Consider the following 15,756-nt stretch of genomic DNA (forward strand, 5'->3'; position numbering starts at 1 on the left):
GCTTTCCTTAAATCTTTAGCAAGAATAGGCGTTCTTTATTCAAACTGTGTTTCTACTGCATATTCTATTTATACATTTCTTCTTTGCTGAAGATTTAAGAGGCACCAACTCCTTTGGAAGAAAGTGCATTTTGGACATTCTTTATATTTAATATGACCATAGAAAAGGATTATCTGTAGCCTAATGATGAATGTTATTCTTTGTAAGTGGGAATTGTGACCCTGTTGTGATTCAAAAGAATTGTTGAGCATATTATGGAATTCAGAAGTGAGTTTTAATCATTTATTGTGTTCCTGTTGCTTATCCTGCTTATAAGCAGGATCCCAATCCTGCTTATTCAGGTTATCAAATATTTAACATTTAAAAAACCCCTGTGCTGTGGCTTTAATTATATATTTTAATTGTCAATATTTCTGTGTAACAACATATGGTTCTTACTGCTGTTCAGTTTATAATTAACAGGAAAAGGACAAACAGTTGTTCAGTGTCTAAATCTTCAGATTTAGACCATTAAAAACTCCATCATGTAATACTTTTTAGTTCTATCCAGAAATTGAGCAATAACATCATGTGTGTTGTAAAATATTATATGTAATCTACTAGAAGATCCATATAAAATAATGACTATGAAGAATGGGCTTCCTCTAAATGTTTAATTAGGAAGAACTAAATTTTGATCTTCTGTCAGAATTTCTGCCGGGATAACACATTGGGAAGGAATGTTAGCAGTTCAGTTTCCCTTTAATTATTATTTTTTAACCATTGTTGAAATTTATTTCAGTACTTTAGAGAGCATTTCTATGCAGAGCTAGTGATATTTTAATGGTAAGTTTGTGACATCAAGGAGCAATGATAAAGTACTTTACCCCAAAGACAGGCAAGGAAAGAACTATGTCTCAAGGAGAAAGAACTTGCTATTGGTCAATACCAAGAGCAATTTTCTCCTCTGCCATAGCTCAGATCTCCTGGACAGTGTGTGGGCAAGCTGAATGGAGGATCTTCATATTCCCAGCCACTTTCTGCTCACAACTGCTACTGAGGAGGAGGAAAGCAAGCAGTTCATTAACTTTGCTCAGATCTCTGATGTGAATAGCCCATACAAGGAAGCAAGGGGGCAACACCAAAAAACTCCTCACTAATGGGGCAATGAGGATCTTGCGTTTAGTGATTAATGAATCTGAGTAGTTTGATTTTCTTAATTTCATGGGTATAAATGGAACTATTTCTTACTGCACAATTTCCTGTACACACCATCTGTGTTTACGCTTTGGGACTTCTACCCTTTCTCTGAAGGCGGGTTCTTGTTGGTTCAGTCAGCACCAGTGGCTCTTGTATAATAGTTGCTGAATAATTTTTTCCTAAAAGTTCGACTTCCAAATTCTGTCCAACTTTGCTGAGTTCTGTGGGAACATATGCAAAAGCCAGACTCTGCTGAGCACCGTAGCTGAAACAGCCAGATGTGGTGTTGCCAATAACCTGAAAAAAGAAACAAACATGCATCTTTATTTTCAACACACAGTGGGGTTTCAAAAAAAAACCAATATACATCTTAGATACTAGTTTCTGTTTATAAACTTCCTATATCAAATAAGTTTTGAATGTGCCATGCAGTTCCTAATTTTCTTCACTGTGCGTGAAATCACCCTAAATTGGGATTTTTTTACTCCTTAAAACCCCAGTCTATTCCTATTGTGTTCAATTAACTTTTCAACTGAAACAAACACTATTCATATGTGTACATTTATATATATAATAATTTAACTGCTAATGAGTGTTTCGATACCTAATCTGTGCTGAAATGCGGCAGGTTAAACTTTGTTGTTTTTTTTTTCTTTTAAGTGAATAATAAAAGTGATGTTAGGAGAATGGTGAACTTGCAGGAGAAAAGAATAGATGACCTAATACTGTAGTCTGTTCCAACTCTAGTTTCTATAACTTGATAGTATTTCACATTTTATCTGTAGACATATACAGTTAGTCTTTGCTTCCTGCTTGAAGATCAAAAAATAGTATCATAGCTTCAAATTGTTCTGTGCCAGTAAAACAAAAATAATACATTCACACTTGAAACACAAAGTTATATTCTGTTCATGGAGAATTAACTCTAGTTTCTTGTAACATGATCTACAGCCCTTACCTTGCCATTATGCCACACGCTTTCGTTTCCCTCTGGATCAACGTTATCTGTTTTCAGGGTGAGACATGCCAGTCGCCGTTTCAACCCCTTTTCTTTAATCTGCTTCAGCGCTTGCTTTCCTATAAAGTCTGCTGGCTGAAAAAACATAAGATAATGATGATAAATGGTTACTCAGGTTTTGCAAAAAGGTTAGAGATGCAAGCATTTAAATTTGTCTTCATTTGTTTTCCTATTGCTTAAATGTTCTATGTGAAATACAGATTAAATCAAATCTTTGACAGACATTATATCTTGACTACAACAAGTGATATGATTGGTGATTTTTTCAGTATATTAATTTGTCTAGATCTCAGTCCTTGAATATCCATAATTCCAAATGTAGTAGAAATACATATATAGTGAGACATGTCTGTTATAGCAATATTTGCCCAGTTAAGGTCGTGAGCCAGAAGACTGTTTCATTCTGATTTCTATAAAAAAAAAGGAATTCCAATACACAGATCCTAAAGCCCTGGCCTCCCTCAGTGGACATTCATCTTGTCTGATGCTATCAGCAAGTGTAATAGTAACTTGTTACCATTTCACTTTGGTGTCTCTGTGTGAGGATGCAGAGCTGGCAGTTTGCTCCATAGTCTTGTTTTAAGGTATGTAGTCTTTTTTCCTGTATCTGCTATTTTATGGGATAATGCAACGTTAGCTACAGAATATTGTCATTTGAAGTTCCCCTTTTTCAGCTTCCCTAAAAAGCTATAAGCAGATCTTCACATTTCTAGAAGCAGACCGCATAAATGTGCAACAAGTACTGGGGGAGACATCTGTAAGCCTCAGTAATCCTAAAGGGTACAGAAGACAGTATTTATTGTATGTGACAGTGTGACCTTAGAGCTAGCCTGATTCCACTGCCAGGTTCACAGGTATAAGCTTATTTTGCCTACTTGTGACTGTGAACTTGATTTGTCTCACACTATTGTCTCCCAAGTCTTTAATGCAACTCAGACCACTTCCTTACTTAGTTACTTGGCTGGGAAGAGAATAAATTGGAAAAATGGACTATAGAAAGAAGAATTTTTATAAACTTTGTGGTCCAGGACAGAGGCCCTCAAGTGTCAAGCAAAAGCCCCTTTCAAAGATGCTGACAGTTGGGACAGAGGATAAAATAGTAATCAGGCTGGATTATTAGTCACTTTGGCTAGTAACTGTGCAGTAAATATGAGGAACAGCATCTTATAAGTTCTGCCTATGGATTTTTTTTTTTAAAGATGTAGATCAGGCAGAACAAAAGATTTGTATTCAAATAATTTGCCAGATACACAACATCCTGCCCCCTGGGCATGAAACTGTAACAGCAATTACAAGCTCTTCTAGCTTTCCAGCCTTTGCTGAGAAGATGGGTAGCAGTGAAAACTATTTTAAGACACATGGTCCTAGGTCACTGTGACAGCTCTTGTAGATCTGAAGCAGGAGTTCGATTCATTTGATGAGTGTTTAAGGGAAAAAAAAAGGAAGTACTGATGAAAATATCAATAATAGTATTTCTGGTAGTGTTCTTTAATTTCTGTAGAGTCATAACACTTAGATCCTAGAAGTAGATTTAAATATATTTGTAGTTAGTGGAATTCAAAAGTTCTAAAAGTTCTAAAGTGCTGTAGCTTGGGAACTGTTCATTGTGACTCCTTGTGTGACAGCACTGAATTGTTATTTTGCAGTAATAGCAATCAGAATTACAACCAGAACATATTATAGTTATACTTGGAATAGATTATTATGTAGTTAGTTCATCTGTTCTTATTTCTGTAGGTCTTGTTCAGCTTCCTGTATTTCTATGTGTAGGCTCAAAAGAAATTACTGAAGTGCTGATGAGTTTGTTAAATTTGAAAGACTGGAATCTGTAAACTGTTGTGGAAAACAATTTATGAACCAGTTAGGGACCATTTACTCTGAAAATCAAGGTAGACCAACTGAAGACAAGGCAGATATTGCAAATAAAGATCATAGGTGGTCCCCTTTGGGGAAAGATGGCATGAAACACAGCCCAGATCAGAAAAGTAAAGGACTTTAAGGATTAATTTTAGAATGTAACTGTCAAGATACTGCTGGAAAGGATAAAGCAAAGATCTCGGATCAGACAGTACCTAGCTACTGGGTAGTACCCTGTCACTCATAACACTGGCAAGTCTACAAAGCAGATCGCTCGATGTTTATTCTGATAGAAGTCACACTAAGCCCTACAAATCAGCTTACGTGAAGTGAGAGAGAAAGGAAATCTAATTTTTCAGGCCTTCTAATGGGAGCACAGCTGCATGTCAGATAATGAGAAGAAAGAGTACAGAGGTTAGTAGCTGCATCACAACTCAAATTGACTAGCTGTCTTGGTGGGTGGCATGTGACAGCAGAAAAGGGTGTATGTGCTAATGCTGTGAGTTGCAAGCATTGAAGAAAGAGAGTGTTAGACTGGAGCCAGGTGAACAAGAACAATGCAGAAACTTGCCAGATCTGTCAAATTTAGAAGATGTTACTGGAAATTTGGAATGACAAGTGGAAGGAGTGAATTAGAGTTTACTACCAGTTCTTGCTGAATCCACCTGGAACAGGTAGTGTGGATCTGCAACTCCTGATCTTGGTCATCTTTAGAGTAAACGTACGGCATATTTGTGAGTGTGATACCTTATAATTAGTGGGTATAAAATCAGTATTGTAATTATTGTTATTGCTGCTTATAATTAATATTGGTTTGTGGAACTGACTTGAAGTAACAGTATCAATACTAATGGGCCACTGGCTTTAATAAAGGAAATTTTAGCTGGATAATTGGGGAGGGAGGGGAGGTCCTCCCTTCTTTTAGTGCTAGTGAACAATTTGACTTCAAATGGGCACGCAGGCAGCAGAGCCTGGGAATGAATGTGTGAAGGAAAGAAGGAAAGGGTCAAGAGGTGGTAAAGATGCTGTTAAAAGAATGCACAAGTGGACAAATGAAGTTTTGAATTGCATATGGGAATGGATTAACTAGAATGGCTGATGTAGTTATTTCCTGTACTGTTTGCCCCACTTCTCTCCCTGAAGTTGCAGCTCCCAGAACAATGTGATACATGGTCACTCCTGAAAAAAACTCTTTAAAACCTGCATTAACATAAACAGATACTAGTTTCAGTTTATAGACATACATCAGACTCTAAGCTACACTGGTACAGAAGTAGATCTGAGATGTGTTCATTTTGCAACAGGTGCAGCAAATTCCAAAAGAGGTGTGAAACAGGATAGCTTTGTCATCCATTTCAATTTGTTTTGCCATTACATCTGAGTCAATAGCCTGAAATCTTGAGGATGACTAGGGTGATATTTCAGGAGACCTTAGTAACATGTCCACCCAAGGGAAAAAGGGAACTGCAGGACAAGCTACAGCAAGTGGGTATTTCAATGGTACCGCAATGATTTCTGCTTGCTTCATTAAAAATGTTCATATGGGTGTTGTGAGCAATCTTCCTTCCCATTACAAGTCTAATATAGTTTTCTTAAAGCCCCCAGTGTTTTACTAACAGAAGACTAAGACTATATGATTTGGTTTGTGTTTTGCATATATTATTCATAAAATTTTAATTAGAAGATGTCACTTTTCACAGAATTACATTTCTATTACACAGTAACATTTATAAAAGGGAACACCTACAACTAAAAACTAAGATTGTATACCACAGCATGACACCCAGACTGAAATGCTTTCAGGGACACAGAGATATCCATGGAGTAAACTTAGCACTGAATCAGCTCCTTCCTATATATGCAAATGTAGTATCTGATGTTCAGTCTCAAGGGAGGTGATTGTGGTACCTAAAATTAATGCCAGCTGACCTAGGGCATTCTGACTGGCTTCCAACTGCAGCTCTTCCATAGCTCTTGCGTTAAATTTGCCAACCCAACGCGGATGTTACTGATACAGCAAGGCATCTAAAATGGCAGTATGAATGCCTGTAAATCCACATCTTTAGGTCTCTTTGTAATCAAAGAGTGGTAACAGACAGGAATTTCTCAGAACTAGCTTCTGACAGCAATCTTTACAGTGCCCTTTTCCTATGCTGAATCACCCTCAAGTCTTCCAAAAAACAACTGTAACCTTTCACTTTGGGAATGCAATATCACACAGCACTGATACAGTTACTGCTGTACTGAGAGCATGGCTTCTTTTTTTCTGGAGTATTCAGACACCTGTAGGTGAATAGATGTAGACAGAGGCGAAACTCAGCCCTTTAAAAAAATTCTGATTTTCACAGTGATTTTTTTTCAAGATTGTAAGTTAGTTTACACCTCTATAAATTCCTCTTTTAGAAATGGAAAAACAGTTTCCATAAAAGTTAATGCAGCAATCATAATTGGAGCCTTCAGTATGACCTAATAACAGATGTGTACTGCTTTAATGGGTCACTTCGAGATTAACTGTACAGATGACAGTTAGCTCCTGTTAATATACCAATTACTGGAACCTTGAGGTTGACAGCAAAAATAATTTTGACTTCCACTTGTTAATTACCTGTTAGTGGTATATACAGAAACTATTTGAGCAAGCAGGTTGCAGGTTTAAAATCCATGTATTTCTGGATCATTCCTTGCCTATTCATTACAGATACAAAATGAAATTCTTAATCAATTTCAATTGGGGCAGGCTTTGGGCCACCTGCAATGAACCACTTTATAGTTCTCTTGCTAACTACAAATGGATTTGGGGGTTGGCATATAGTGGGCTTGTTCTTTTTTGGTTTATTTCCTTTGGAAATAGCAACCTGATATTCTTTGAAGGTTAAAAATATTCTTGTCTCTTTAGAATTCATTGAAAAAATAACCAAGAGGTAACTTGGGATTCTCAAACTCTGCAAAAATATATAAATACGCATACACATTTTTTCAAACAAATAAAACAACCTGTTAAGTAATTCTCATCATAAATCTGTCTAGTTCAGTCTTCTTAGTTTACTGTTCTTGGGTCATGACAATTGTACTCTAAGCAGATTTCCACAATTATTCATTTTTGTTTTATGAGTGTGTGTGTGCGCCTATGTAGACATGAGGTCCCTTTCTCCCTCTCTCTCTCCCCTTCTCTTTCTCTCACTCTCTCTCTCTCTCCTACTCTCTCTATTCCTCTCATTGTAACTCAGTCTGGCTATTCTTGGCAACAATGCCTTCCTGTTTCAAGAAGAAAATTAGTCAGTAAGGGTATTGCCTCTATTTGTTTTAGCTTGTCACATTAAATAAAATGCAAGATAGTGTCCCATTTAAATCAGTAGACTATAATTCATTAAAAGAACATTTGGAATCAACAGAAGAAAAAAAGATGGAAAAGGAGGAAAACTCCAAACCAAATGTCAAATTTAAACCTGTTCATATCATCTCATCATTTTAAAAGAGTAGTCAGTTGTGACAACATGTAGTAACAAGCTAAAACTTTTACTAGAGTAAGATGAGTCCCAATAAGCTAAGCCTAAAATGCAGAAGAACTCCATTTTCTTGGCATGAGCTTCCAAAACACTAATTTGAGGCAGATGTAATATTCTTCAGAGTAAGTAAAAACACTTCTTAAGAGCAAAATAAGGGCAACAGCAACTGTTCAGCTTCATATAATAATATGAGTGCAGTTCACCAGATAAAAATAAAAATGGTGGGCTGTGCTTTTTACTGGTGTTATCTAACACACAGATTATAAGGAAAAATTGTATTAAAAGGAAATCAGTTAAATTTTTTCAAATAGCATATAGCAAAGGGGGCCCATAGATTATCTCATCTATTAACATATTATAACATACTGGACATTTGTATTTGCCTTGCCCTTTTCCTCAGCAGACTTTTACCTTGTGTCAGTTACCATATGTTGGCCAGTGCAAGATAAGGTTTGTTGGGTTTTTTAAGAGTTCAGGAGAGATTAACCAATGTGGTCGTTTTAGGCACAGTGATGTATCCTGCAAAGTTTAACTCACAGCATGTATTTCAAATATGCTTGGCTTTCAACATCATACAGATCCTAATTCTAAACCCTCCAGAAAGTTTTTTGTTGCTTAAGTGAAGCAAAGGGATAGAAATTATCTATAAAACATCCACTTTTGTTTTAGATTGTGCAGTAGGAAGAAAGGTATTCGGCAGTTTAGCAGAATAACTTCTGTGTTTCTAGGAAGAAAAATGTTATATCCATTCAATAAATAACTGGCAACAAAGATATTCAAATCTCTCTTAATAACAAAATGCTGTAATTTAGTTGGTATGCTACTTATGACTGCTGGCATACAGTCAAATTATGTACACAAAGCCACCCAACCGAGTAAGGCAGCACCAACAGCTGCCGCAGTCTGCTATAACCATTGCATTACAACACACTGAAGGCAGCATCCATACAATATTTTGAAATAAATTATTCTTAGCTAGATGCTCTTGAATAATTTCAGGGCCACGCTCCAAATGATAACCCCCTCACCAGGGTGATGGCTGAAGATCATTTTCCTCTGCAGGCAGCAAATATTTGACAGGTTTCGTTTTTCTGCAGCAAACCAAAGCTACAGTTTACGCTGCACAAAACAGTTTTCTAAGGGAGATGTGGCCAATCAGTATGAATGGCACCTGCAGCACTGTTCTTTCATTCAATCTGCCTAAGCCATTCTTGTAAGCAAACAGCCACTTTAAAGAAATAGATATGACACAAATTCCTGATGAAAAACTGAATTATTTCAGCTCAAAATTCCTAGCTCAGTGGGTTCTTATTGCATTATGGGATCCACCAACCCCCCGGGGAGTGACCTAGGTGATGCATTTTATACAGACAACAAAATCATTGCAGATTTTTTCCAATGTATTTTATACTTTGTGTAACTTGATCGAGTAAATCCTCTGTTACCAGGGCTCTCTGGACTTCAAATGAAGTAACAATAAAGGCCAATTCAGCTCCTAGATTTTAATTTGGATGGGAGGATTCAGGGGGAAAAGTCCAGTGAGTAAATAAGCTATAGGTGTAATAAATGGGTAGCAAAAGAGAGCAAAACAAAAACTTACCCCTTCTTCCCTGCCACTAGACACTGGTGGGTCTAGTACCTCTTAGCCATCACTCCATCCTTTTCCAGATCCCTCTGTTTTCCCCCAGCTTCCTTATCCCTTCTTCAGTAAAACCCGTGCTCTTACTTCTTTCCCCCCTTTCTTGCTTGGAAAAGGAATGGCACAAAGCACAATCTTACTCTAGGTTGAGGAGTAAGGTCAGTGATCACCACTATGCTCATACTCTCTGAACAGGAGGGATGCAAGTTGGAGAAAGGGGAGGAAGCACAGGCAATGGCAATAAGGAAGAGTTGCAGAAACTGTTGCTGGTCTGCTTGTCCAACATCAAAGAGTTGGACAATTGTTCCCATTATACCTAGTTAGCAAGTGCCAGGTATTGCACCTGTTAAGCCTGCCCTATATTGGACTTTAGAAGTGAGAAGATAAAAATGAACCACTTGCTGTGGTCAGGCAAAAAGCTCCCATTTTGAAGTCAGCAATTGCTTTACTAAAACAAATTCACTTAAGAAGTAGAAAAACATAAGCAAATGACCATAAGTGGTTCTTTTCTTGCTTACCCCTTCTCACTCCTAGACTCCATCTTTCTGAAACTCTGGAGTCTCCTTCAGGTGGAAAGGCTTTAATGTCACCACTGCTCAACAACACTACAGGCCATGAGACCTAAGCACAGAGTTACCAAAAGTTACTGGCTCAAAACAGTAGCATTTTACACACACACTGATACAAATGTCTACATATGATACAATGCTGCAAAGAATCAGAGCCAGTACATACAGCCTCCTTTCTGCCACTTTCCCCACCCTCCTCACCTAGCACTGAGTGGTGCTTTTGGCCAGAAACCCTTAGGCCCAATGGCAGAACTCACTAAAACTCTATTCTGCTAAGGCTCCCTTATGGAAGGTATGCTCTCTTCAGTTGTGCCAATTCAACCTTTTTTGGGTGTTCTTTCTCAAAACTGCATCCATGAAATAATGAAAAAAACCCTTTTTCCTAAAAGAATGTACTGTTTTGTGCTTTAATAAATCAGAACACCTCACTTTAGACCATTGTAACAGAAAGAGCTGGGCTGACAGAACTGAGGGGCAGTTCTGGCAGAGGGGACAGGAGAGAAACAAACAGCTGGAAAAAGGAGGAACTTGCTGCCAAAGGAACAAAAGGGGGGAAGCACAGTCTTACAACTGCTTATCTGAGCTTATTATTAACAAGTTATGTATAGTTATGCTGGAGGTCAGGTCATGCTCAAGGACTCTATCTTTGATTTATAGTTGACCACCCATCTACATGAAGCTGTTAAGCATGACATTCAACTTCTGTTCATAATGAATGAGGGAGCAATTAAGTGTTCATCTATGTAATAGGTGCAATAGTAAAAGCCACCACAGAAATCAGATGCCAAAGTCAGAAGGAGAGATGGGACTTGTATTCTAAAGGGCATTTCTTGATGGTTAAATGCAGGCAGGTACTAAGTATTGCTGGTGGAGATGAGAGAGAAATACTGAGAAGCAGACAGGGAAAGGAGCAATGGAACAAACAATGGAGGTAGTAAACAAAAATTCTGGTATTATGGGCCATAAGAAAAAGCAAAGGGAGAGAGGTTTTGGCATAATGTATAATCAGGAAAGAGACTTGGAATGGAGAACAAAAACTGCCCCAGTTCTGTAAATAAACAGGACTGAAACAAATAAATACCTAACTCTGATAACAGTATATCCTCTTAATGGCAACAAATGCCAAATATTAGCTAACCACTCAGCTCCAAGCCTGGAAGAGTGCATCAGAACAGAATCCTAAAGGAATTTTCATCATTTACCTCATTCTCTTCTCGAAGAAAAGCTGTTGCTGCAGAGAGTGCCCAGGAGATGGCACTCTTGTATAGAGCATAAAAGAAATTGTTAAAACAGTTACACAGAGAATTTTGTAGTTGTATACTTTTGATGATTATTGGCACTATTGGATTAACATGGAAAATCATGCTAGAAGAGTTCTTTTCTGTGAGCTATTCAGACTAATATGGAGATTTTCACTGTAACATGAGGTTTATTGGGGCTTCTGGACTGTTATGCTCAGGCGAAAATAGGCTGTTTTAAGAATATTGTATTAGCTAGTAATAATCAGACACTTGAGAAGAATGAAAAAGCACATGCTAGCTGTTTTTGATGACACAAAGAGCTTCTTAAAAGAGGAAGGAAATAACTTTTTCTCTATGTCAATAGTGAACATAAAAGGCAGCAATAAGTTTAAAGTATGGCAAAAAAGATCTAGGATACAAGATAGAAAACGTTTTTCTAATATGAGGATAGTGAATCATTAGACTAGATTGCCCAGGAGACGATGGTATGTCCAGGACTGACAGGTCCTTATAATTTTACACATGAAGTTTTATACATACAGCAAGGTAAACACAGATATAGTTGATTCTGTCATAGAATAAGGGGCTGAAGTAAATTAACATCTGGAGATTGCTTATCATTTCTGTAATTACATCTGGAAAAGCAGTTAAATTTAAAACAGAACTTTGAAAAATAAAAGGCATTCAGAGGTGATATACTATAGCTCTGACCATTTGAACCAGAGAAAGTTCAAATGTGTGGTAGAACTCAAATGACATTCTGGGATGTGGAGCAAGCAGAATTGCAACTTTTACTTCTTTAAAGATATTCTGTGAATTTACTGTCACACAGACCATTAAGAATCTGTTGGATATTTAGTAGTAGAGTGCTTATTCATGAGATGAAAGTATTACTGAGGGAAACTATCTAACAAAGAACAGTTAGACCAATTGAACAAACAAAAGACCATAGATACTAAAAAAAATCCCACCCCTAAAACAGATAATTTTTTTGAGATGTTAGGAAGACAATGTACACTCTCAAGTAGAAAATTAATACTGTTACCATCCCTCCACTTTGGTTTAATCACAGTCCATCCTGCTCATCTGTGCAAACAAGTAGCTAACACTAACAGTCAGAAAAAAAAGGAACATCAAGCAGAAGCTAGAGGGAACCTAGAACAATACCATCTCTTCAGCATTATTGATGAAAGGAAATTTGCCACACAAATGATGAAGAAACAGCTTTACTTATTGTCTTGTAATAAAATAGATCACAAAAAGACATTTCAACTTAAGCTTTTAAGAGTTTCTCCTGTCATTCATCACAAACAGAACGATTAGTCCTCATGTTCCTGAAGATGACAGATACTCTAAACCTTGTAAACAAAAATATCAGGATTTTATTGGGAGTTTACATTTCTTTATATTTATTTCCCAGCTCCTTGAATGTTCTCTTGTGGAAATAAAAACATTTTTTGATTGTACAACTTTCATTGGTATTTGGTTGTTCATTCACTTTAATCTATTTATAAACTGTTTACATTGTCTACGACATACCACTCAGGATTCACTTATACTGACGGGAAATCCTTTTGATCATTTTGCAAGCTCTTTCAGCTGTCTGTCACACATTAAGAAGCACTCTCTACTATGTTGCAGAATATTTTATTTTGGTCCTAGTTTATAAAGAAATGAGCACTTTCCCCCACTGGGGACACACGCTTAAAGGAAAAATCCCTGCCAGAAACTACAGACTGAGATGTCAAACAGATTTAACTGAAGTTGAAGTTATCTGCTGCTTACAGTTCGTGTCCTGTTTGCTTTTTTTTTGGGGGGGGGGGGAGGGGAACTTTCCTTAATAATAGGAGCACAGACAATTACGGAGTATTTTGCTTGTCTTCAGTCATGGTATCTGCTATGAAATGCTGAGGTCTGTGCCTTGCCAAATGGACACCAAAACTAAAAGCAGGGAACCGTAACTAGAAAGGGACTCAATAACCCAAGCTGCCAAGAAGCAGAGTAAATAATCTCACATGGCGCTTCATGCTACAGTGTTTAGACTGCTTCCAGTATCTGAGTTAGCTCAGGTAGCTCTGCAGTGTCAACATACAGTTGCAACTGCCCTCGTCTCTGAGTCCATAAATAAACACAGATTATTTCCTTTTTCACATTAGTTCAGCAATACTGACAAATGTTTTAGGCCAACATCCTGTACCTACAGTGGAGTTTTATTCTTTGCCCATAGGTGTACAACAGGAATATCTGCTCCAGAAAGCTGTTTCACCTCTGCATCTTAACCTTGCAGAAAAGTGTGCAGAACAACAAAGAATCAAGTGCTTCATTCACATTTTTGCTTTCCTATGTTCTGCACAGACATCTTGGCAAGTAACAGCTTTCCCTGATTATACTAACAAAAAAGAAAACATACACAGCCAGATCAAGTGGAACTGGAAAGAAAAACTAGTAACAGTAACATTATTTTTCATTGCATTCCCCTGCAATGCTCTCCTTAATACACAAAAGTGCTTAAAGAGTAAACAAAACATTATCCTGTCATATAAGAATCTCTATTTCCTTTGCATGCACTATTTTCTGTGCCTAGGGCAAAATTATACTACCCAGTCAAGACAGTTAGGACTCCACTACACATGGGAACTCCACTGACTCCCTGGGAGCACCATACCCTCCAGTGGATGAACTCCACAGCTGGGCACGAGTACATTTAGAACTTGTATTTTATGTTAGAGCACAGACTGATGTCAGACAGGGACAAAAGTGGGTATTTTATCAATTCTGCACAGGTCGAAGAACTTTAATGTGTATAGATAGGTGCAGAAGATAGAGAGAAAAGGCATCTTCCTGGACTCATTCCTGTTTCTGCCAGAGAACTTGTTCATATTGATAAAAACACCATTTTAGGTTTGGCATCTATTCATAATTCTTGCCTACCCAAAGATTAAGATTTATTGCTTATTTGGAGCTGTGACTTAAAATTTGGGATTCCTTTTATCAGTTCCATGGTGCCTCAGCATGACATGACAAAAAATATCAAGTGTCATTTATTATCTGACTTATTACCCTTTCAAATACAAACAGAATACAAATAAAAAGAGAATTTGTCCCTGTATCATATTATATCATTGTAAGACCGAATGCTTCACAAACACTGATTTTTCTTCTCACCCTCCCCTTATGTAAGAATGTTGGTACTTCTTCCGCTTTGCAGATGAAAAATTGAGGCATAAAGATTAAGTCAGAAGTATCCCTTAATTTAGGACACCTAACTTGAAATGTCTAGGACCTGATTTTTTAGGTTACAAACTTCACATCCACTGTGCAGGCAACTGCTGTTAGAGTTAACAGGCTAACTGGTAGCACCAGATGGCATTAGAGCTGCACGGGAAAAGATTTCAGAGTTTCACAGAAAGGTCCTCTTTGACCAGGAGTTTGGACACTTGCTCTGGTTTTGTTTTGGACTGGAAAAGAGCAGTGACAAACAATTTCTGTAACTCTTAGACTATAAACAGAGTTTGTTTTGCTAAAATATTATAAGAAAACGGGGTGGTAAAAAAAGGAGATAGGACAGTATATTTTCATTTTTACTGCATATTTAAATACAACTAGTCCCAATTGCTGAACTTCAAATCAGACAAGAAGTTCTAAGGAGAGCGCCTCTTCAGAAATTTTATGAACAACTAAATTTTCTTTTACCAACATAATCATTTATCTTACATTTGGCTCATATCCAAGTTGTCAGTAAGTAGTTCTTCTGAAATATCTATTATTTTTTCAGTAATTTCTATACCAGAGTGGGAGTCGGGGAAAATGATGTTACAGACAATTGCCTTGCTAAGAATAAGCAGATAAAATGATTTCACTTTTTTCATAGCATAAATAGGCCAGTTCAGTTTGTATATACATACTGTAAGCTTTAAAAAGTACATGATCCAAATTTGTCTAGAAAGCTATTTCATTCAAAGAGTTATTTTTAATATGTTAAATTCCCCATAGTCAACATTAAATTGATTATTTGCAACTTCTTGATCTAATGTATAATTTTGTCAGCAAGAATTATGGAAAAGTATGAAACTTTTTTTAATAAACTTGTATTAATAAAGTAATTACTCTTGTATACAGTGAAAAAAGATGTTTTCATTTTCAAATACCTATTTTATTTTACACATGATGACATTTCTCTTTCCAAACACTTACAGAAATAATCTTGCAGATAACAGAATGTTTTGAAAATAATGCATACATACTTATAAACATAAACATACCTTGTTTAGCTTTATAAAATATTCCAGTCCAGCTTCCAAAGGATTAGTGTCACAGTTCATCTGTTAAAAAAACAAATACTAAATCCATACATGAGGGATTGTCACAGCTTTTGTTTCTTTTCATCCTGTGCACCCTTCTACTTATTCCTGGGTCAATATCTTCTATGCTGTATTTGTGCAACTTCCATTTGAACACACTGTGAGCTGCCTATATGTGATTTTCAGCAGAGTACCTACTGTTATCCTTAATATAAGGTGTAGATATACAAATCATGCATCTATGTTTCAACATGCAAAATAAATACACATTTCAGTCAGAAACAAGACTTTTTGTCAAAGCAGTATCAAGCCTGAAGAAGCTCAAATAACTGAGGTACACACACTAATTGCAATGCAACAGAATGCCTTAGCTGATGAGGAAAATAAATATACAGTGCCAATTATATTTACCACTTGCCCTTACCACCACCTTAGTGGTAGGGGAG

General features: G+C 36.9%; 1 protein-coding gene across 1 annotated transcript in view; it reads right to left on the reverse strand.

Annotated features, from left to right (window-relative positions):
* Window positions 1–377: 377 nt before the first annotated feature.
* Window positions 378–15,756, reverse strand: part of DMGDH (dimethylglycine dehydrogenase) — a 47,143-nt gene continuing 31,764 nt past the window's right edge. Inside the window, exons 14-16 of the mRNA XM_067316433.1 lie at window positions 15,272–15,331; window positions 2,138–2,272; window positions 378–1,476 (exon numbers count right to left, since the gene is read on the reverse strand). Coding sequence (XP_067172534.1) covers window positions 1,261–1,476; window positions 2,138–2,272; window positions 15,272–15,331 — 411 coding nt within the window. The 3' untranslated portion in view covers window positions 378–1,260. The remainder of the gene's footprint in view (window positions 1,477–2,137; window positions 2,273–15,271; window positions 15,332–15,756) is intronic.

This window comes from Apteryx mantelli, chromosome Z (genome assembly GCF_036417845.1).
Source record: "Apteryx mantelli isolate bAptMan1 chromosome Z, bAptMan1.hap1, whole genome shotgun sequence".
Lineage (NCBI taxonomy): Eukaryota > Metazoa > Chordata > Aves > Apterygiformes > Apterygidae > Apteryx > Apteryx mantelli.